The 23895-nt window shown below is 49.4% G+C and overlaps 2 protein-coding genes across 2 annotated transcripts in view; both read right to left on the bottom strand.

Moving 5' to 3' along the window:
• Window positions 1-702: 702 nt before the first annotated feature.
• Window positions 703-13200, bottom strand: LOC131212860 (ceramide synthase 5). The gene is made up of 5 exons (XM_058206913.1): window positions 12779-13200; window positions 8383-8503; window positions 3109-3552; window positions 2757-3017; window positions 703-2686 (listed from the first exon to the last, which is right to left on the bottom strand). The coding sequence occupies exons 1-5, from the start codon at window positions 12961-12963 to the stop codon at window positions 2540-2542; spliced, it is 1158 nt and encodes a 385-aa protein (XP_058062896.1). The 5' UTR covers window positions 12964-13200; the 3' UTR covers window positions 703-2539.
• A 956-nt stretch (window positions 13201-14156) lies between these two features.
• The window catches only part of LOC131209335 (WSCD family member AGAP003962), a 29483-nt gene continuing 19744 nt past the window's right edge, over window positions 14157-23895 (bottom strand). The window contains exons 3-7 of the mRNA XM_058202384.1: window positions 16430-17073; window positions 16269-16348; window positions 15503-15674; window positions 15259-15428; window positions 14157-15174 (exon numbers count right to left, since the gene is read on the bottom strand). Of these exons, the coding sequence (XP_058058367.1) occupies window positions 15019-15174; window positions 15259-15428; window positions 15503-15674; window positions 16269-16348; window positions 16430-17057 (1206 nt within the window). The 5' untranslated portion in view covers window positions 17058-17073 and the 3' untranslated portion in view covers window positions 14157-15018. The remainder of the gene's footprint in view (window positions 15175-15258; window positions 15429-15502; window positions 15675-16268; window positions 16349-16429; window positions 17074-23895) is intronic.

Here is a 23895-nt window from a genome sequence, read left to right on the forward strand (position 1 = left end):
CAGTTTTTGTTGTGTATTATAGAGTTCTGTGAAAATTGCATTTTCCTCTGGTTGATCCCCCGAAACATTGCTGTCCTTTATTTTCTATTTGGTTTGGATTAGAATTCACCCCTGGTGCGATGGTTCCCTTTAACCTGCCCCAACGCAACATTAGCACATTTTCTACCTCCGTAGTTCTTAATATATTTCTTTTTTTTCTCTCTCAACGAAGGGATTAGAGTCTTATGCACATACTTTACTGTCGGCAAAGGATTCTTACGAACCACTGACGCTCGGGCGCGCGCGCGCTGACAAATTAGTTGCCAGTTCCATGGTTAATCTTTGTGGACTGTGTGGGAGGATGACTTATTTATAAACCCTTTTTTTTTAGCTAGAAAGCCTTTCAGCAGAAGACAACGAACGCGCACGTACGCGAAAAGGTGCCTTTCATTGGCTGGGCGTTTAGGCGATACATTTAGAGGACGGGAAACAAAACAGTGAAAAACGGTGACACATCGAACATAAGCGTTTGTTGTTTTCTTAAGGACACTCAAGCAAAACTTTCGATTGTGAAAGTCTTTCACGTGCAAAGTTTTGTGTTTTCTGCTTCAGCCTGAACAACGCAAACCACTTCATTATTTTTTAATCCTAGTGTATCTGCTCCCTTCTCTTATAATATTGAATGAATGATTCCTTTACTACCAGTCATTCGTTTCAATTCATTTCATTTCATTTCATTTTCGACCGTCAGCTTCCAGTTTGTGATTTTAATACGAACGCATAGACGATTTGAGTACCTTCACTGGCGCGGTTGCAAACTGCAAACTTATTTGCAAACTCAAACAATTAGCTGATACCTCGTAACACAGAAAGCATTTGGAAAAAGGTATAAAACCCATTCGTCGGCCAATGCGTGCTACTTGTCTGTAAACGATCTCAAATATCCAAAAGAATATGATAAAGGGCCGAATAAAAAACAAACCGAGAAATATATCATTCTCTTGTTTTTGTACAACTTCTCTTCCGGATGATCCTTCTCCTGTTTTACTCATGACGCATTATGTTCGAGCATTCTCAAATGGGATCCATCGGTAAGTTTTGGCTCGTTTGTAGACCAATTTTAAAGCCTATTAATTAAAGTCCTGCCAATGCAGCTATACTGTGCAACGTTGAATCGCTTCCTTGTCAGTTTAGAAATGCACTTCGTTCAACATCCGCGCGTAGTGAGCCATGCTCATACTTTTGTATTCATCAGAGCAAACACAGAAAACCAATTCGAATGTTCACAAAAATGACAATGAGGGCCATTTACGGGTTTGCAATCTATTTTGCTATCTCTTTTTACTTCCTTTTCGACGCCAATGGAAACATCGAAGACACCAAGAAAACATTCTTAATCATAGTTTGCACGCACGAATCGAAGCGGTAACGGAATGTGTTCGGTTCGGTGTTGGTCTCGCTCTATGTTTTAGATAGATATCCAAAAATGGATTTTATTGCAATCAACTTCCATGCCGTAGCCAACTTGGCCAACTGCCGGGGGCCCACCGTTTGCCCATGTGGATTTCGATCTGTTTCGGTTTGATTTGTTTAGTCGCTTCTAGTGTAGCAGAGTAATGTACAAACAGTTTATTATTTCCCGCGCGAAGCTCGTTTGCTTCAACACAGCGTGTTCAACTGTCGCAGCGGCAGTAACAGCGATCATATGCGTTTACTCTCTCTCTCTCTCTTCGGATCGATCGTTACCGTCGGTTTATCATGATGTCCCGACTGTCCACTGTCTCCTTCGCCCGGCGCAGCGCGGTCCCGCTGATGAATAGCGGCGCTTGGATTTGTTTTGTTTTCTGCCAATTTACTAAGCTAATAAATACCTTACTCTCTACTGTTTCTTTAGGTTTGACATTGTTCTACGCCTCAGTTCCGCGGCGCAAGAGTGGCGCCGGAACCTGTGCGCGTCTTGTAGTGGATCTTCCTCTCTAATCTAACGCCCAACGTGTCGAAGTCCATCCCGCTGCTTTCTCATGCTCCCCTCGTCGGCGTTTTAACTTCATTTTCTTACAAACTATCAGCCTATCAGGGTTGGTAGCGGAGCGCACTGAAAACCAAACAAGAGTCGTGAAAAGTATTCCTCCGCCGGTTTGCGTTTTGGTAGTTTGCTTGTTGCTTGATCGAAACGTGGACCATCCATCTCTCTCATTAGTTATGCACCAAACAACACCGCCATGGATAGCAGACACTGGTGAGGCGAAGGCCACGGCGTTGTTGCACGCACGTTGTCGGTTTGTGTTTTGTTTGTTTTTAGCAATAATAGGTAGTCGACCGCAACAAGGAGCAGAAGGAGGAGGGACCAGTAACAAGTAGTAGAATAAACGGGCTGTTCCTTCATTCATATGTGGGTACAGGGGCTTTTTGATCAGTGGCTTGTCTGCCGTAACACTCAAAAGCAGCAAAAGCAGCAGCACCGTAGGCAGCTGCGCCTGCCATCGTCGTGATGTTCCAGCTTCATGGTGATGAGTAGTGATGGCCCGGGTGGTGTGCCCCAATGCGAGACACCGTTCCTTTACTGACCCATCCGTCGGTCCGTCGTCCCGTTCTTGCTTGGTGTCGCCTGCTTTTTGGGCGTTCCACCGTTCGAAAGGGTTGGGCGAGAATTTTCCGAACTATCGGAGATTTCGTCACTGGAACTGGACCGCACGTCACCCTCCATCTGTTAGGATGATACAAGGTAATGATCATCCAATACAATGCCAATCGAGTTGCCGGAGCCAGCCATTTACCTGTCCTGCTTTGATTGCCTTCACCACAATCTGAAGAATCAAATACGTCCAGCCGATGTGCAGCACCAGCAGCAGTATGAGCAACGTGTTGAAAATGTAGTACGCAGGGAACATCGGCAGTATCTGGGGTGCTTCGACCGACGAGCTGTAGATGATGCGCGGATACAACATGAGCCGCGTGATGATCCAGATCACGGTGAAGAAGGCGAAGATGGTGTCGCACACCTTCTGGTACTGGGCGTACTTGGTCAGCTTCGCCGACTGCAACCACAAAAGGAGGTAAAATTTAAGTACGGACTCAAGTAGTGACCCCCAAACAGGGCCGGTAGTCACCGCCGCCGCCGCCGCTTACCTCGAGGAAAATATCAGCACAATCGTGGACGAGTAGGACGAGCGAGCCGACACGGTGCAGGTTGCAGACCCAGCTAAGGGCCATCAGCAGGATCGTGATCATGTGGTGGGCAAACATTTGCCAGAAGTCTTTTCGCTTCACGTCGAAGAACTGCGATGCGGTCAGCGACCAGTAGAAGGCCATCGAGATCATGTAATACCACCAGATGTCGTTCGACACCGACTGGTGCGGGTAGCCGTACCAGCACTGCTTGATGTCCCACAGCCACGATTTGTCCCACATTACGATGCAACCGAAGATGAAGCTGTACGTGTAGTAGATGCACCGCCACGAGGTTTCGCAAAACTTCACCAGCGTCGTCGGTTTGTCCTGGGCCCGTCGCCGCCGCCACCAGTACTCCACCTGTCGCTCCGTCATGTCCAACTGCTTCGTGAGGCGCAACGTCTGCGAGCGGAAAGAATGGGACGAAACCAAAAAGACATTGCCGTGTTATTGACCGTCGATGCAAATTAAATATCGGACCCAGTGCCCGGTCCAGCGGAAAGATTCAGGGAGGGCAACGGAAACCGGAAACGGACACCTATCGCACGACGGGCAGCAGCGTTAGCGTCGTGTTGTGGGCGGATTCGGTGTAGGGAATTTACTGCCTAAGTTTGAGATGTTTTATGAATATCAAATCGGAGGACGGAGATTGTGTACACAGAATTACACAAACCGAGCACACGACAGTTTGTGCTCGCGGCAGTTAAAAGTGAGCCACAACCACGCTGGGCGTTTTTCTGAGGCGAACCTACGAGGGATGTTTATAGATAACCGAACATCAACAATCCCCACAAATGATTTCTTTTACAACAGTTACAACTAGCCGATTTAATGAGAAAATATATTTTTTGTTCAAACACACCGTACCATCAGCCTTACAGAACTGCATTGCAGCTGAAGAGTTTCGGCAAAGACGAGTCGATTATTTAAATTAGGTCATCAACATTCACTTCTCAGCTCGGCGGCCCAAAAAGAGTCTTCTTCATTGCGGAGCGAACATGAACCACTAGTTGATGTCCGCTCTGAGACTCCGTCTTGTTCGTGTGCTTTGGCAAACTCGTTAAATGTGAGGGCAGTTTTACAACATCCAGGCGTTCCGATTATGGAATTAACGGGCCACATTCTTGAATCCTCGAGAAAACGCTGACCGAAGGCCGTCACCTAAACCATCTAAACAGCATACAAATTGTTTCTTTTTAATTTTGAAGACCGTTACATAAACATATCCGCTGGAACGGTAATTGCACCAACCAAGCTCTTTGGCGCTCAACTAAATGGACGCAGATTAATGTCCTCCTCCTTCTCTCTCGCTCTCTCTCACTCTCTCTGGATTTAAAAGATCTTTTTGCTGTGATAGGCAGGCCTCAGTGGCCGCCACTGCTAATGTGGACACTATGTCGCCGGGCGTACATAAAACAAACAACATTCACGTTGTTGCAGTCAGTACGACGAGCTGGCTTTACCCACCGCCACATGCACAGACACGCAATCGTTGTCCGCGTTTTTGCGTGTGCTGAGAGCGTGTTGCGATGGTGCTCCTCGCCAATAAAAAAAAAACTAAATAAACAACCGGGCGCTTCCACACCGGAGATGGTCCCGCGCCGTCGGATGGATCAATTTAAATGGCCCGGTAAAAGGTACTTGGATGACGGCATACAGACACGCGGTGAGCGGAGTTGGCCGAAGAATTTCTCGTGGCATACCAAGTGCCGAGAAATGGCCGTGATCCTATTCACCCAGTTCGCGAGGGTCATGCGGTTCAACGGTATCTAGCTTGCTGCAAGACGCCCCCTGCGCCCTGGCTCCTTCTAGTGGTCGCCACTCTCTCAATTGGTTCGCTCAATGACGGAGAGTTATGATGGTTTCAGGGTTATGAAATACTACGGAAGTGTATTTTTGGAATTCAATCAGAGAAGTTCAATTGGCGAAAGTGCGAAGAGCGATACTTCCATACGGCGTACTCGCGCCGCGCTAAAACATATTTGGCCACCATAATTGAGCCCATAATCGCACGAAACATGGCAAATATTTCAACACCACATTGAGCACACATTGGATCAGAGTGAATTTATTGAATAAAAAATTACCTAAACCTAAACACTGAGTCTTCTTCACCCTGGAACCATCGGTGACCAGAGAAACCCCGGAAATAAGATCGGACCGTACGGAAAACTGTGATAATTTCGTTAGTACCCAGTCCCGACTTATATTACGGATCCGCCCGCCAACGGTTCCGCAATAAAAGTTCCGCGCCGTTCATCGAATATTAATGTTCTATGCTTTCATTCCCTGGTCTCTGGTTGAGTGCGACGATGTTCGCTCGGTTTCTGTTACATTGCGGCATTGTGAGCCACATAATGTGGGCCAACATTTTTCTTCCCCCAAACTAGGCCAATCTTTCGGACCGCCATAAAGAAAGCGCCGGTGCCGACAAAAAACAAACGGCACTGCAACGAACGAACATTCTCAGCACTGTTCTAAGGTAAACGGAACATGGACAGCGCAATTGCCGGAAATGTGGTAATTTATTCATCGAGCAACGATTGGTTCATTACTTCCAGCATTCCTGTGGCAAGATCTTACAACTTTTTTTAGTATTGCAAATTTAAATCATCTTAACTGTAAAACCGAACTATGCCAGAGGAATGTTGTAAACATTATTTTGGGGGACAAAAGATTCAGGAAAACAACGAAACTTGGAGTCCAAGATGAATTATGCTAAACAAAAAACTTTGTTTAGACGCAATTCCAAATGTTCGCACACATCCGAAGCGTCACCTAGGCGTATTGCAGTTTGAGGTCGTCCGATGGGGGGCTGTCCCCGAAGGGTAACCAATTCTTACGTAACTTTGCACCTCAACCGCAGCAATCCACCTATCGGATAGAAACGGGGAAGGTCGGTGAGGCATCGGGCATCGCTATCTGGCGACTGAACCGAGAATTGCGCTCTAAATGACGATCAGAACTGACGCTGCAGCGCCCGATGGCGATGATAGCACACAGTTCGCGTCAATTTCATTAACGTTCATACACGACGGCGACCAACCAACCGTCCGGACTCCGCCGTGGCACGAAGCAGGGAACAATATCGCGGGGGAGATAGCGAAACCGCATACGTGAAGCTCGCCAACAACCACTAACAGCAGTCGCGACAAACAAATACACATCCACCGCGCTCAGTTATCAGTCAGACCGACCACTACTGACCATGATGCTTTACAGGCGATTTTTGCTCGTCAGACAGAAACTCCACCGGCGAAGGGGCAGACACGGGACAGATTATGTATTCCAGCGACGTAAATTCCAGCGTCTTGCCACCACTGACGCTGTCTTTGTCGTCGTGGGGACTTTCGGCATGAAACGGTGAGCCATCGGAAGAGGGGAGTCCACCACAAGATTCCCCAATTGACGGAAACGTGCGATTGCCGCGTGTTGCATGCGGATTTTGAAACTCGCGCTCCGTCCGCGAGAGATGGGTTCGTTTGTTTGCTTCCATTCGACGTGGCCGTGAAGGATTGTGCTGATGATCGCGTGCGCGAACAGTTTAGCACTTTGCCGGTATATTGGCTGTAGTGGACGGATTTTTGTTCGACTACATTGCAACACGATAGCACTCCAATGAGGCTGCTGGAATGAATAAGCTGTTTTTAATTAATTTTCTAGAATATAAATTTTATGTTGCATCAAGTGACATAACACGACGAGATGCTGTGTTTGCTTCGATGTTGTTTGATTGGAGCGCACAAAGTCGCCATCCCAAGGAACGGCTCGTTGTGACGGTTGTGTTTATGAATAATGCAAAGGCGTTCGTCAGCCACCCGCTTGCTTTGCATCGATCAAAAGGATATACAATTAGCGGATGCACTTTTTGGTCGAAGGCAAGTTGGTTTCGACGCCTGAAATAGAAACTTCCTTCGTTCGAAGTATTGTAGTCTTGAAATAAACCATTTGAAAATGTTTGTCTGCCGTCTGCATTCCGACAAGTAGTCTTGAGTAGAGTGTAGATCTACCGTCAATTTTTCACACATTTGATTAAACAGCTTCATCAAAATACATTAGTTGTTGTTCGCGTGAAGGAAAGGAGCTTAGGAAAATCTCAAACCCGTACCAGTCGGTCAGACTTTCGTTTCAAATGGGATGGTTCTTCCCCAGTACCACCAAAAACATGCTGACGACATTAACTGCAGCCAAACTTAGAAGGCTTCGCCAGCTGGGCCAATTTTACCAAGTGCTTGACTAAATTTGCTGCTTTTCCGAAAAAAAACCATACATATTCTGGCACATTTAGGTCGCCAGCAGTGCGGCGCCAACTTTCTGACCCCGTCCCGGTGGAAGTATCTCTTCTTCGCATTTTAGACAATGCATTAGAGAAGGATACAGCATAAAATTATGCAGCAACACTGTTTGACGTTTTTCGACCTTGGTTTTGCGAATGGAGTATCCTTTTCACGTACCACGAAACGCCATGACTGAATGTTCCTTCCATGAAACATCCAGGCTGCGGATTGCTTTCATTGTTTGAACAACAGAATGATTTTGTTTAAAAAACACGAAAATATTAAAGCTGTTTCAGGTCGAACAGGTAGTGCTGTGTATGGTAGGTTGATCAATGTTTAGCGGATGCAGCATTATCAGCAACCGACGCCCTGGCCTGGCCGCCCAGCTGAGAGGCGAGCGAACGAGTAAACAACCTTTTCCGTCTACACCGGGATTCGTGTCCGGACATCCTGAACAATTTCGAATTGCTTCAATCTTTAATCTCGACCAACGCCAAGCGAACATCCGCAAGGAAGGGCACGAAGCTTATCACTTCCGCCGAAGCACGGCTCCGCCATCGTAAACCCACGTGGAGCTGCCATGAGGTTATTGCGAACGGTGACGAAACGCGGGAACCACACGACCACGATCTAGAGCAGCAGGGTGTGCTGCTCGCGCTGGGGTTCTTCGCATGACCTCCCGCTGTCCCGATACTTTGCGATGCGTGTTTCAACACCGATTTCTTTGAAGTCACGGTTTGGCAAAGGGTATCCGTCGGTAAATATTCATCAACCGTCAAACATGCAGAGCTCGTTGTGAACTCGGTGTGACCTATGCCCGTGCTGAGTTGGCGAGTGGACTAAAGCATGATACTCCAAATTGAACGGGCCAAGCAAATACTATTAGAACCTGCGTCGTGATGTTCATTGTGGTCAAAAATGAAAAAAAAACCTTTTCATTTGGAAGATAGCTTACCGTTTTGTGGTTCAGCCGATTGTTGGAATTGTACGCTGCTTCGAGCGTTTTGTTAGCTTTCGGTGGCTTTGGTCCAGTGCTCTTGATACCAATTGCTTTGCCGATCGGTGCAATCCAAAACCTGAAAGAGAAACGCATAAAACACCCGACGATTAGTTGCGGAAATCTTTGGCATCCGTTGTTAAAATATACGAATCAACCATCAAACTACATAGGAATATGTAAATCTAACATCACACCAAAGTCTAAAGCGAATATGTTACTCGAAACGTGTTTTTTTCTCATAAACACGTTGCCGTTCATATTGTATTTCGCCGATTAGGAAAATGAGTGTCATCCGATCGACAGACTGGCCCTGACGAGTTGCACAACATCCATTTGACCCTAATTTTGTAAAAAATGGTTCCCTCGGTTGGGCCTCGTCGATACCGATGATGGAGCATTGCCATTGACAGCTGAACGAAAGGGCCTCACCCCGTCCCGTGGAAGCACATATTTGGATAGCGATAGCTTTTAATTGGGGTTCCGCCACGACCATGGAAACGTAAACGATTCTTCACCATCAGACGATTGCCGCATCGCGAAGATTACTCCTGGCCGTAAACCTGGAGGCTTACCCTTGGAACCAGCGTTCCATCCAACGTTCAGTGCTTCTGGGACGACTGTCTCTCTCTTTCCCTCTCTTATCAGGCATTTCTTTATCGTTTGTGGGTGCAGCTGAATCATTGCACACTACACTGCCGTTGTAAATGTTGACGGGGTCCGAATTGGTGGAACCTCCGAATTGCACTGGTTCTCTATGGCGCATTAGCGAACACCTGCACAAGAGAGCCTCGTCACTAAGCATGCAGTGGCCCTCCCCATTGAATACGCCATTGGGAGGGCAGCCTGGAACTAGATCATAAATTAAGGTCCTTCAAGCCACGGTGTGCCGCTTATCGCTGCGGCAAAGTTCGATCTCGCATGAAGTTGGCATCCATCGGTGCAATATGGTTCGGAAGATTACCCGAAAAACGATGGCTCAACTTTACGAGCTCAACCAACCCGATAAGAGAGAGGCCACAAAGTATGGTGCAAAAACAAGGGCATAATAAGAAAAAAAATGTCATGCTTGGCATGAACTGGCCATTTGGGAACGACGATGACGGAGCGCATGTTGAGTGGCAAAAGGCGTGCTAACTAGTGTGGCGCTAATGGAAGCAATGACACTGCTGGAAGTGCCTTCCAAGCCTTACCGCAGTCCACTATGGCGTGATGTTTTGCGTACTAGCATTCAATATTAATTGTACTTTTAAGGGTAATATTTCGCACACCGGATGCTACAATAAGACGAAACATTAGCCCAATCTCCAATGCATCGGATTGATCACAACAAGACCGCTTTCATGTTGCAAAAAATGCTATAAATCCTGAAAAAGATAAGAAATCCGGCAATATAGACACAGATTGTCTTAATGTAATGAAGGACATCCAAACCTATAACCTATCAACACCAAGCAATGGGCATGCCAACTGTTTCCTCGAATCCATACTGATTCGTTGGCTTCTGCTTCGGTCGGCGAATGACGAATAAAGTAAGAAATTATTTTTAACTTTTTTCATCATTTTCGGAGACCCGGACCCAGGATGATGTTGAATTTTGTGATGACACTCGTCGTAGAGTTAGTCATCCATCTTTTCCCCACAGCGAACCGGACGGCTACTGAAGTTTTACTTATAACTGATCCATGATAGCGATTCCGAGTGGATAACGCACTGTGCACCGTATACAGCGTACGTTTATCTCCCTGAAGTGTGAACGCTGAAGACTGTTGCTAACGTTAGCTAATAACGTGAATTCCGTTGATTGATCGCTTTCCGCAATGTTTGTTTTGCTATCTTCTTTTCGCATCGGCCGGGTCGGATTCCGTCATTAACCCGTGAGCCAGCAGCCATCATCAGTATCAGCAGCAGCTGATCGGGAGGTGAGCATGGCGCGATGAATCTTCGTCATTTCGCGAACCAACTACTCGTGGACTTCGCAACTAACCTGTTCTTCAGCCAGCATGCGATGGGTGCTGCTTTTTCTGGGCTGGAGATGGTTTCTCGTCAGCATAACCTCCCCGAAACTGTGAAAACCGACCCCCGGGGGAAAACGGACACGAGCCCGGACAGCATAATGAAGGGGTGTAATTATTGAAATTATCTTCACAGTCCATCAGACCGCTAGGCGACACAATGGTGTCGTATGTTTGACGACGCTGCCCGTGTGTGACGTTCTGTACTGTAATTAGGTCGTCTACTAACCACGCGAGGGTAAACACTGATCTAGATTTGGTTAAAAAAAAACAGTGGACAAAGTACGTCATTAGCCGCCGTGGGCCGTTGGGCTCTGAGTCAGACGGGACCTGAAACACGCGACCATCGCGCGGTTTTGATGACGAATGCATGTCGAAAGCATGAATCACCAAGGAGCGCACTAACATGCACCGTGCGATTCTGTCCGCTGCGCAGGTAGCATTTAATCACCCCAAAGTGGCCATCATCGACGAGCAATCAATCAGTTTTCATCAGGTCGCTCGGAGTGTGTCGAATTTTGCGCGTACGATCGATTGCTCGAACGTACCCGGGAGGCCACCCTTATCGCTAGCCCTTAAAAAGAACCGTTCGGTGAAGTGTAAGGGTGGGTGGACGCGGGCGTCTACTCCCTCGTTGCGTAATTCTCGTCGCGTCGCGTTGCGTCGTCTTTTCGTGATTTGTAGATTCGATTGTTGGACGCCATTTTCGGGAACGGGTCGGCGTTGCGTTGCGTGGGTTTTTTGTCACCAAGCGTGATTAGATTACTCACTATCAGTAAGGCCCCCTTTCGACACAAATTCACAAAAAATCGGCTGCATATACAGTACAAACCTCGCCAAGGGATCAAAGTCGAAGTCGAATTCTTTCACATTCGAATATTTCCCCAATGCCATTTCGAATGCCATTCTGATGATGATCGTAAGAAATCGATTACGACGAATGACCCCCATGATATTGTTGTTCAGTGAATTTCGGGTTTCATTTCGACCCGCAGCAATGGAATGCTCCGTTCCATTAATTGCTCATGAAAGTGTCATAAAAACATAATTTTATGTCCTCAACCGGAAACCCGTCGCCGCATCGCCGGCGGCGGGTCTCAATCAAGAAATCGAACAACCTTAGAGGAAAGGGTTTAGTCATCATGCCGCGCGCGCCATCGCCGGGCTGCGTTCGTGCGGGCACCGAAAGGGTTCACCCAATCACTTGACCGAAACATTGGCCCACCCTTTTTTTAGTTAATTTCCGAACGCTTCCATTGACATATTGGTCGGCAGGGCACAGGCACCGCTCAGCATAAGCTATGCTCGTGAAGGTACTCCGTTAAATTATGAAAGAAAGTGACCGAGGGCTATGCGACGGGAGAGTCGCGGACAGCGCCGCGGTCCCACCTCGGGGAGTGTGGTGAGAAAAAAAAAACTGAACGACAAAGCGGCCAGAGAAAGTATCCGAAAGCGACCCCACGAGAGGCCCCCAACAGAAAACTGAACCCGAGCCAAAACGGAATGTGCCGAATGCACCGTGGAACAAAAACACAATTAACACCAATAGGCCTTGGGAAACTAACTAAACGGTCCAATATTGTGTGATGCAAAAATGTGTTCATTAAAGATTCTTTTAGTGAACTTTCGTTAAGATTGTGTGGTTAGTTGTTGTGCTTAAATGGAATCGATGCCCCGCGATCGGAGTGTGGAAACTATCGTACCATTATTAGTGCTACCGTTAACTTTCAATTTAGTTAGTGGCTCACACGGCACATTACAGTTATTCCGCGGCGGTTAGCGCGTAGTACGCACCCGGTACGCACCGAATGTTCAGAGAATAACAACATCGATCCGAATCGATCAAAAAAACTGGCCCGAATCTGCGGCCTCGTATAAGGTCATTTCGTGGGTTCGACTGGACACCCACCATAACAGGCGCGCCACACCCCCCGAAAGGAAATGCATTTTAACGAGCGCACGTCCACAACCGACCGCAGCGTCCGGACGGAATAATGGTGGTGGTGCGCTCGCGAATGTTTTGATTTCTCCCGTAGTTTTTCGTTCGTCCGTAGTAATAAGGGCGTAACCGTTTCGCCGGCTGTTGTAACGGCCGGGTGGGTGCGAACGGAAAGAAAAAGGTGGCCAGATGGGGCTACGCACGCTTCCGCTTTCGTCCGCGATCGAATGTGTGTACACACTGCGCGCGTCCGAAGAGAAACCCCATTTACCACCGATTGAGGTTATGTGCTGCGACGCACGGTTCGAGTGGACGCGCTAGGCATTTTTTTGCATTTTTCGAATACTTTTCTTCCACTATCTGTCGGCATCGGGACGGACGGACGCCGTGGACGACTTACCGTTCGACCAGGGACCGAAGCATCATGATGACAACGGCCAGCGGAATCGGGTAGATCAGGTGCCGGTAGTCGGCGTGGCTTACATCCGGTCGTACGCCGGGCCGAATGTCTTCCCAGGTGACATTCGGCGGCAGCCAAACCTTCGTCGACCAGAACATATCGCTGGCGGCTCGCACGATATCCATGGCGTTCGGGGCAGGGTTAATAGCTTCTCCGTGCAACCTGGCAATCAACCGCCGCCGCCGCTGGTGTGAGAAGGCCGGTAAACCAGGCGAGTGGCCTTTCACACACCAAAACACACTCGGTGCAGGCACACAATCGTTCACCTTCACGTCACTTTGCGCACTTTGCTCGTGGTGCAGTTCTGGGAAAGGATTCTTCGTGGCCTACCACTGGCTTCGGAGTTGCACTGACTTTTCACTGATGAGCCTAGAATGAGACGAGCTGGCTATTAGAAAACTGACGCATTTGATTCATTTTATATCACACACGGGATTCATATCACATATACACTCGGGGATTGAATTCCTTTCTCAGCCTACTTTTGCTTACACTTTGTACACAAGAACGCGGAGCGCCGTTGCCAATTCAGAATCACACGCCCAACCCCTGCAGCATGTCGCGGATGATGAAGTCACCGTCGGTAGTGATGCAAAACATACGGTGAACCTTCTCACGTGATGGGGTGACCTCGCAGCGGCACGGTCACCGTCTCTGCTCTGCTGCGGCAGATCAATAATGGGACGGCCAAGTAATCGCCCACCCGCACTGCCGCCGATCCGAAGCAAAGAAGGGCTGCGAGCGCCAAAGGTGGCTGCTTTCAATCCGTCCCGCACCGGAGATCGTCGTCGGTTCCGGCAGTGCCGAGAGCGAGCCCGGCACGCGCCTGCCACCGGTACTTACTGTCCGGTGTTTTCCGCTGTTGATGCTTACGGCCTGTCCCGTACTACAATGCTCGGACCGGAGCGCTTAGAAAACACCGCGAAACCTGTACCGTGCCCGTGCAAACCCGAAAACCGAAACCGCACCGCGCTGATTAATGCTCGGAAGTGATTGCAGCGGCATCGAACGATCGCCTGACTTTCCGACGAGCGAAAATTGTGCGAGAATTCCAAGCCGCTGTGACGTTTGACAGCTGTCAAAGCGGAACACGCTCGCACAGTACTGCGAATCACGCCCGCCGGAGCGGACAGCGCGAAGCGTTACGTGCTTTGAACCGGCCGTTACTTGAAGCGTTTTTGTGTGAGCGATAATTTGAACGACATTTGGCAGTGTTTGGTGCAAGATGGAGGTTGGTGTAGCGTTTACTTACAGTCCCTTGCACCATCAATCAAAACTCGTTGAACGGAAAGACAGATTGATTACTGTAACACTTCTAAATACTTTTATTCGTTCTGTATTCTGGTGTCTACGTATAATGCACATTCGTTCACACCAGCGCAGTACTACTATACATCGTGTTGCGTTTCGCTCTACACCGACCACCAGACCTCTGGCCATCTGGTCTGGCTGGCCGCTGTGGTTGGCGTTGGTGGACCGCATTACTTCCTAATCTGGGTACGGTGTTTGTCGCCTTCCGTAGTAGCAGTTGTTGCCGTTGAATTAAAAACACAAACGCTCTACTACAACCAGACGCTTCGGAGGCGTCCGGGTATGCTGCGGCTACTGTTCCTAAATTGTTTCTAAAAGTCTTACAAGTTTCGCATAGTTTCGACATAGTCCTTCCAAATTATGCTTCAGAACTGCTCTGCTGCCACGGTACGCTACTGTCGCATCGATTTGCTCTACTCTGTTGCGTTTGTTTTCTCCTCTGATAACAGCGGGTGAATTTTGAATGCCTGGCACCCTGGGCGTGTCCAATATCGGCACGTTCACAAGCCTGTTTTGACTAGAACGGCTTCGGCTAGTGATCGTTGAACGTGCTTCCGCACTCTGTAAACAACTAAGTAAAACATAAGATCACATTGCGCATTTGGTACTAACGATGGAAAATGGAAGCATTCGAACGAATCCCACGAATATTTACAAAATTCACTAATATGTACAAAACTTAACCCTCTCTCTGCATTACTTGGATTTTGTACAGTACTCCAACCGATCGGAATCCATGAATAACTTTTAAAAGATGCCCGCGTTGATGTTGCTAAAAAAAGTTTGTCCAAAAAGAATGCTTCAACAAACCCACCCATCGGTGAATCGTCCGAAACGAACCAATCGGGCAGCCGTAACAGTGGAGTGGTTCAGTGTGTATCGTAGCGACCAAGGGCTGCATACACTTCGGCTCGCTTTTCGTCGATAGCAGCGTGCATGGCGGGACTGTACGGGTCGAACTGAAGGATTCGTTTCTTGCGCCGGTAGATACCTTCCTTCCGCATCAGTGCACAGGCCAGCAACTCCTGCCGGTATAAAAAAGAAACGGATTATTAGATTCGGATCGATCGTTAGCTTCCGGGGGGCAGAGGGCGCCCACGGATACGCACCTCGTCCGTGGAGTGGTTTAGGAATCTCAGAATACTGCGTAACGTGCCCTCGACGTTAGCGACCAGATCGTCGTAGAAGACTAGTTTCACTTCGCCGGTAAAGTTTTTCGCCCACGAGAGATTTGTCTGTTCCCACGCCCACAGCTTATTTTTTACAAATTGGGTCCAATCTGGTGAAGGAAATCAAAGCAAGATCACGTGAGGTTTTGCGCCCTTCTGACAACTCTCTGACCGGTATACTTACATCGACCCTTGGTCCTACGGTAACGGTCGGGTGAGGCGAATCCTACGTGGCCCCCGGATTGGCGGTTGAATTCGGCCAAAATGGCACGCTCAGGATCCCGTACCAGAAGAATCGCCTTCGCGTACGGACCCCACGCGTTGGGACCCCATTCGTGCGTTTTGACTACCAGCACCTGAAAGAAGACGGTTCCAACCAGCTTAGACAGTGTACTTCAATTGCCAGACTTCAGAGTTTGATCAAATCTTTACGCCTAAAAATGGAAAACAGAAGGAACGTTTCTTCGCCAGACCACGGACGACCACCGGAATCAACTGTGGCCAACAGGTCATTGCCTCTCAGCGATTCGCTGACCGTAACTGTGGCATCTGGCTGTGACTTATCGGCTAACGTCTAACGCCGCCATACGTGTGGGCTTTTCCGGGAAAAGTCACGACAAACGGGATGAGTAGAACCGGAATCCGATGCTCGATCTGGCACCCACGCCAGTACTTCCGTGATGCCAAACGAAGCGTTATCTCGCATGATGCGACAGCCACTCTAATTAGTAATTACGGTTCATATGCACGGTATCTGTGGCAGGTGGGTGCCACATATGGTTAGTAGTCCAGTGCTGGCATCGAAAAAGAACTGACCGATTCTCGGAAGTGCGATACTGTGTTTGGCCCACGTATTACACCATTCTTCAATTACATCACCTTATGGTGACTTTGCACGCGTTAGAATGATGAGTTCGCATTGTTGTTTGTGTAACCGTATCACCACTTACCGATCCATTGGCCACACTTTCCGCCGGGAAGCCACTTTTGAGCAGTCCATAATCTTTGTACACACTTCCGGTTAGCAGGCCTGCAACAGGAAACGCACAACAGTTATTGGGCGGCTGACAGCCGACGGACGCCAGATCTTCGTCCGGCGTCCCCAACTTACCGGTGGCCTGTTGCAGCAGATACCGCAACCAGGTGTTGCCACTGCCGGGGAACGAGACGAGCGCCGTCAGCCCGGTTCCACCCGACCCCGACCGCTCCCGGGCCCATCGCGCATCGCTATCCCGCCTTACGCTATCGCCATTATGCACTAGTTTACCATTAAGTTGATCGCTTTTAGGCCAAACGGAGCGCGAGGAACTTCCGGCGAGCCCATCGTTCCGGAGCGCCCCGCCGTCGGTCGCCCGTTCCGGTTCCGGCGGCGCCGCTGCTGCTGCTGCCGCCGAGGCTGAGTGTAGGTTCTGGTTGTTGTGGTGGTTGTGGCTGTACACGTTGAACTTTTTGACAAAGTGGCCGGGAAAAGTTTGCAGCAGCTTGGTCGGCGTTCGGGGCTGGCGGGTCGGGGCACCCAGATAGTGCAGCTCGGTGCACCACTGCAGGGGCGGCTTCTTGCCCATCAGGCCGAGGTCCCGGTTGCGGATCGTCTCGAACTCGCCGTAACCGCGCGGCCCGTGCATTCCGCGCTTCTGCTGCGGTCCCTGCAGGCTGACGAACGATAGGAACAGGATACCACCGACGTACACCAGTATGGTGCCGGCCACCCCAAACAGTCGCCAACCGCGCAGCGCCATGGCCGCATTATCGGATCTGAGCCCGGGTGAGAGAGAGAGAGAGAGAAGGGTTCCGGATGAGAATGGAAATTGATTTCGATCGGACGAACCGAACGCGCGGCGAAATTGGAATTCTTGCGACCGTGCGAAACAACACCTCTCGTTACTCTGCAGCCACGTTACTAACCCGCTCGGCTCCCGGGTCGACTTCCACACGCCGGCAAACTACTACTCCGGTCCGGGGTTTTTCGGGACGCTCGTTAGAAACTTCACGAAGAGCGAAATTGGATATAAATTGAATTTAGCGAGTGCCAGCAAAAAAAAACGACGACGGCCAAGGCACCCCAGCTATCCTGCTGGGCTGGGCATGACATGTGGAGACCTTCGCGGGTGTGTTCGGTTGAAATGTTTTAACACCCCCCGGGAACACTTGAGCTATCGCGATGAAGATACTGACACTTGGCACCACACAGCTCCCCAGGGCACGGATGGGGAAGAAATTTGGCACAGAAGGATCCGAGCAAAGGGCAGCAGCAGCAGCTAGCTGCCGCCCCAGACGCTTCCGACAGTCGAGGAACTCGAGTCAACAGCGGCTCATATTTATTGACAGCTCCGAAGAAGAGTGCATGCCATCTCGTGTGGTTCGCGTGCAGTGGCCGCCTCGAGGTACGTGCCCAACGCAGCCTGGACCATGTCAGCGACCACACAATGCGAGTGGGCCACGAGCGCGTGGTGTGCGCCCCACGATGCTTCGGCAGCTCACGGGCGGCATTACTTATCACCTTGCCTCACGTGCACCCGGTGATGTGCGGAACCTCGCGTTTTTATCCGCTCCACTTAGCACTCCACAGCGTGGGTCAGCTGGAGTGACTAATTGGGCGATTTTATTACACCACCGCTCAATGTTGCTGGCCTTGACAGATGACTAACGGGCACACGGCACACGGCACACGGGGTCCATAATTGACTAATCGTTACGGGCGATATCGATACGGGATCGCTCCAACCGTCGGGACCGGTCGTAGACCGCCCTGCGGCAGTGATGTAGAGGAACCGATTTAGCGGTTCCCTCGTTCAGCCGGCGTTGCTTACTGGGAAGTGCAAGTCACAACGCAGAAAGAGGATGTTCACCATAACAGACAATCAATCGCTGGCTGGTTGTAATTTGATAATCAGCTACAAATCAACGAACGGTACCAGCAGTCACTGCTCCTTGCCAATGCAAGATCGATTTTCCGATGCTCAATCGCCACGATACACTTGGCCATTCACAGGCGGCCTAGCATGGCAGATAAAGAACGCCGTGCGCCGTTTTTGGTGGATAATTGTTTCCGTACTTTGAAACGTGTGCTCTATTTTGGTTAGATAAAATGTTAAAGTTCTGACAAGGTTCATCAATCACAAAATGCTTTGAAAGCTGGCGTCATATTAACAAAAACTAGAATCTCTTTTCGCCGTTAATTGTGTCTGCGAAAGAGCGAGACCCGTATTGAGATGATAGCAGAAAAATTGACGGACCGTTTACAAAATATTTTGTTCTTACTGCGGAGTGCAAAAAATTAGGACTTGTTTCATTTCATTCGACTAAGAAAACGTAAACCGAGAATTGCTAGTATCGGAAAAAACTCAAGTCGGATCTATATCACCTTTCTTGCGTCGAAGGGTTTCCAGTTCGCCTGTTTGAATATAAAACCCGGCAGATTGATTGGAGTGCAGAAATCAAAGGGAAATGAAATGAAACATTAATGAAGCTTCATCTTATTTACACAAAGCACGCTCGTTCACCGACGGTTCGAGTGTGTTCGGTCAATAAAACTTTAAACGGACAGTTCAGAGATAAACTCCGGCGAACGGCAGCAAGCTAAAACTTCAACCGAGTGCTCTCCCGAAAAAGGGGCCAGCCCTCAAACCCCATCTCGCTGTTGGTATGCACGCCGAGCAATCTCCCTGTGCGAAGTTTTATGGCGGTGCGCTAGAAAATGCAAAATTTATCGCAACCCGTTTGGATCGACCCCGCATGATGTCTGCCGGCTTGTTCCGTACAAAGAAGTCCACTTCAGCCCACTGGAAGGCTTGCTGCGGAACATTAAACTTCAACCAGCCGCACCAGTCTCGTCCTGTCTGAATCACGGCGACGCTTGTCGTAAAGGGCGGCCGAAACGTTCACACTCGCCGCGGCCGTCGAAAAACGTCGCCAACGTTGCCAGAAGTCGCTTTGATTTTTGGCGGATATTTATTTGACGATCTCCTGGACGATTTTGGGGGCGACAGAGAGTTAACTGCTGGAAATTGATGTAATTTTCAGCGCCCCAGAAAGCACGACAAAAGGGGCCCACCCGTAATCGGCCGCGCTTCGTGTCGGGTGCGTGGTGGGAAAGGTCGTCGGGTAACTCGTGGAGGATAATGTGGTTCCGACAAAGTTGCAAACCAAGGACACCTTTGGGAAATGGCGCCTCCGCGAGTTCGTGGAAGGTGCCTGCAGTCGGCAAGTCCAGTGGCTGGCTGAGTGGACTAAGTAGGTCATCCGCAACTGTGGTGAGATTTTTATTTTGACTTTACAGCAACATCACCGCACTCGGGAAGGGCCGATGAGGAGTCACTCGTTACTCGACGATAGTTAAATTATTGTCAAAGTGGTCTTCAAGTTCAGCCGAAAACGCAAACGACGCCGACCAAAGATCGTGAGTGATGAAAATGAGCATATTATTAAATTACGGCCGAGACACGAGGCTGCCGTTCCCGCTGGCCCGATTCGCAGACATTTGAAACCATCATCAGGACCCTACGGCGATACTGAATTATTTGTCACACGCCGGGCCGGGGATTCCCACGAACTGCTCCACAACAGCGTGGAAACACAATAATGTCCAAACCGAACCGAAATCATCTGCCAACGACTGCTGGCCGCCAACCACAAATTAGGCGATAATTTGTCAATCGATTTCGAAATGCGAAACGACTCCTCGCAGCCTTGAGCCGGGAGTGCTCTTTCGGGGTCGGTGCCCTCCCGCCCCTGTGTCCCGTGGTCAACATTGTCACCACCGCTGACCTAATAGTGCGGTCTAGCGTAACACCATCCAGCATCGCCTCGTGGCGAGATATCGAATAACGGTACGGAGCAGATTCCAGACACTACCAGACTGACGAGCGTTAAGTGGAACCCGCCACCACCCCATAGCGACGGGACATTTTCCCGGAGCTCAGCGTGACAGCGGCCCGGGCGTCAGGACCGTGCGGCAGCCCCGGGCGTGGCGTCCAGCCGCTTTCAATCAGCCACCGTGAATCTCGTGTCGAGCTTAAAACTTTATCGACCTGCGGGACCATCAACAAGCCCCGGGTCTTTTTATTATCTGCTGTTTGTTTGCCGTTTTCTTTCTTTCAGACCCCCCGTAATCGGGACGGCATCGGGCGGGGGTCTCATCATCAACTGCGGAAGTTCACGCCATGGAGTCAACACGTGGCCCTGATGTGGCCCGCGCGAAGTGCCGCGGCGCAACTCGAAGGTGCACGTACTCAGCGTCGAGGGCAAACTTTTGCCAGTGCCGGCGCCTCCACGCGTCCTTGGCCGGCTCTCCGGTTGCTTCCGGGGGGCCGACCGGAAGGCGGTTTGTTTGCTGTGCGGCCATGTTTCGCCGTGCGCTCGAAGTGCGCTCCGTCGCCCGGTCGCTGTGAGCTCTTTTCTTTCTGAGCCATTTGAGTCGCCCTTTTTGACACTGGTTTGGCGGGGAAAAGTTGACGCCATGCTACCCCGGGAGCCGATGGTGGTGGCCCCGGGATAGTGAACGTGCCCGGTGGCCGATGTCGCATTAATGAGCATCCTTTTCCAGAGTGTGAAATCGCAGACGCCGCGCATTCTGCGGAGCTCGTAGCCGATGGGAACGATCTGCTGTCGGCTTTTGATATCGTTATTTAATCAATATCGATATTTAATAGAAGTAAAAAAATTAGCATTCTTTTTTAATTGGTTCCTCAATAACAGTAGAAGAACCTAAAAAAGAGCCAAATTTCTTTGAATTTTAACTTTGAATCTTTTTTGAAGCTTCTCAAGAACGTCTCTACTTCAACGAAGTCAGGCCAAAGCTGTCAAATGTTGACGCAATTTCGATTCTAATGGCTTCTTCTCGTTGAACAGCTTGGATAAAATCAACACACGGTCCGGAACGGTGCATCGAATATACACCGAATGCTAAGGGCAAATGTCAGAACCCATCCATCAATCGCCCATCCACGGGTTTTCCAATCAAAAAGTGTTCCCAACGAGTTCCGAAATGCACTACGAGATGGTTTGTATTTGTTAAGCACCTGACGCTATGGCCTGCCCATGGGAGACAGCCAAAACCTGACCCGAACAACTTGTCTGCAAAGTCAGACGAGTGATTAATTTGATAACTGAAATAAATAAGAAATATCATCACATTGATACAAAAATAGCAACCGAAAGTTTGCTGCCGTGTAGATTGTACGTATTAGGCTGATGCGCCTTCGTGGTGATGGATGTTAATTTTATTTGAAGTTATTATCCAACTAAAGTTTCCTAATTGCATTTTATATTTTTACGGTAGGTTTTATTTCAACGTGCCGCACGAGCTGGAAGCCACATGATCTTAGCTTCGGTGTATGGTAGAGTCAAGGACTTTCAACTTTCATTTTACCCATACACACATTCGCAACATTTTGTTCGTCAAGTTCCGAAAAGTTTCCTATGTGCTCCGGCAGCGGAACGTCAAGTGGTTGGCCTTTAGCTTAGCACGGAAAGTATTCGGAAGAATTTTCATCCTCCAACACGGAGACCCCGTTCCCGGCCCAAGTGCCGGAAACTATCAGTTTGAGGCGCAAATAATGTTATATCATTACCATGTCGAGCGGCAATTTTCATCGTTTACCCTGTAGATGCCGGATGCCACCATTACCAGGGCATATGTGTGTGCGAAATGCCGGCATCGACACGTTGTTACGGTACCGTAAAATTTTCGCCTCCCAACGCCCAGGAATGATGATTGAGTAGGAGCAAAAAAGCGAGAACCCACTACGGCTGCACTACAAAATACCATCATAATTCAACAACCGGCAGCAGCCAAAAGGCCTTGACAGCATGTAGCACGATTTTTGGGTCCTTGCTGTCCTTTTATTGCCTCCTGCTGGCAGCTGCTGTCATGTGCGGCTTATGTGGATTAGCAAAGTGGTTCGGAGCGAAAAGATGGGCCGCTGCTTGCTTGGGCAAGAATCGGGGTTGACAGTATTTTCGAACGCACACGGACCCATTTTATCGGCAGACTAGGCGAGGAGCGTGTGCGTACGTATGATTGGGTCCCCAGAGACTTGCAGTTTAGGATCGGATTTTATGAGGAATTCAGTGTTACATCGAAAACTTACCGAAACGGGCCCATAAACCCGCCTTCGGAAGGGAAGTTTTCTGCAGCGCAAAACATTATGCTGCACGCCTCCCATGCTGTAGTGCCGCCCCGATGTGTTACCGTGCGGCCAACAATCGGTGCATCGGTTTCACAGCCCCCACAGGAAGGAAATCCCACATAATGGAGGCTACTTTTCGTTGTGTTTATTTGTCGTCGAGTTTTCCAACGACTCTAGATAAATCACACTTCTGTCTCGCTCGCTCCCAGCTCATCTTGGGCCGCTGATAAACGGCCCCGAGCAACAGTTTCCGCCTCGCAAATGGGGGTCGTGCGCAGCTCCTCTGTTTCCAGCACTAGGAGGCGAAATCTGCATATCCAACGGCAGTGTTACGGCATGATGCTGTTCCGGCGCCGGTGATGCTGCTGGCGTGGTGATATGGAAATAGCATCTTCGCTTTGCACCTTCTCCACGGCGCACGTCTAAATTCTTTGGCCCAACGGGGAAGCAAGTGTTGCAGCTCGCGTAGGTTGGCTTGTTGGTGTGAAGTAGTGAGTCTGAGACCACCAGCAGCAGTAGCAGCAGCCGGGGAACCGACACAAATGGGCCCTGAATGGGTACGAACGTCCGGGCGCGGAGGACATTATAGCAAATTGTGTCCGCCTGCTGCCTGGAACGGCGCAGTGTTTATTGAATTTTTCCTTTTTTCCCGCAAGAAAAAAGAAAGCGACCGGCACTTCAGGGAGCGGTGACGCTGATGGCGGTTGGTACGGCTGCCGTCGAGACGGACAAATGTTTCATGATAATGTGATAGCACAATATGTTGTATTGCTTTCCCTGGACTTTTATACTATTCCCAGCTGACGTTTTGTCGCTGCTCCATTTTTTGCCGTCTGACTATTCCTTTATGTTTTGCTGCTGTTGGTTTTCCTCGTCCGTAGTGGAATCTTGGGAAAATCGTGTACACTTTGTGCGTAATGTTTCCGCGTAGTGCGTGAACACGGTTCCAATGCCGTTGATGCTTCAATTCTGCCTTTATTGTACAGTTAGAAGTTTGGGTGAATATAATCCACAACGTGTTTTAAATATGTAGTGCAAGTCTTCCAGGAATTCATCATGGAGTAGTGTCGATGCCGTTGCCTTGGAATCTAAAGTGAAACTAGATCCGATTCTCACTGGCAATGAAAACAGCTTTTCCACAGTAGTTACAGTGACACTCCGACGCTCCGGGTGCGGTGAGTGCTTGTTTGAGATTGCAAAACACTCCAGCCCCACCGGGCACTGTGCCTATGTTGGCAGCGCCCACGAGGACCGCCCAGTCATTAGCCGTAACTGGTATTTAATCCGGGCTTATGCTTGTCGAGACTGTTGATTTAAATAATAGTTCAACGCAGATCACCGTTCCGTTGAGAAAACGCTCTGGACGCATGCTCGTAATTCGAGAAGCTTATCCCTCTTCGGAGTGGAACAAGGCACATAGGTTTCTCGTTAAAAACCAACCCAAGTT

Source organism: Anopheles bellator, chromosome 2 (assembly GCF_943735745.2).
Source record: "Anopheles bellator chromosome 2, idAnoBellAS_SP24_06.2, whole genome shotgun sequence".
NCBI lineage: Eukaryota > Metazoa > Arthropoda > Insecta > Diptera > Culicidae > Anopheles > Anopheles bellator.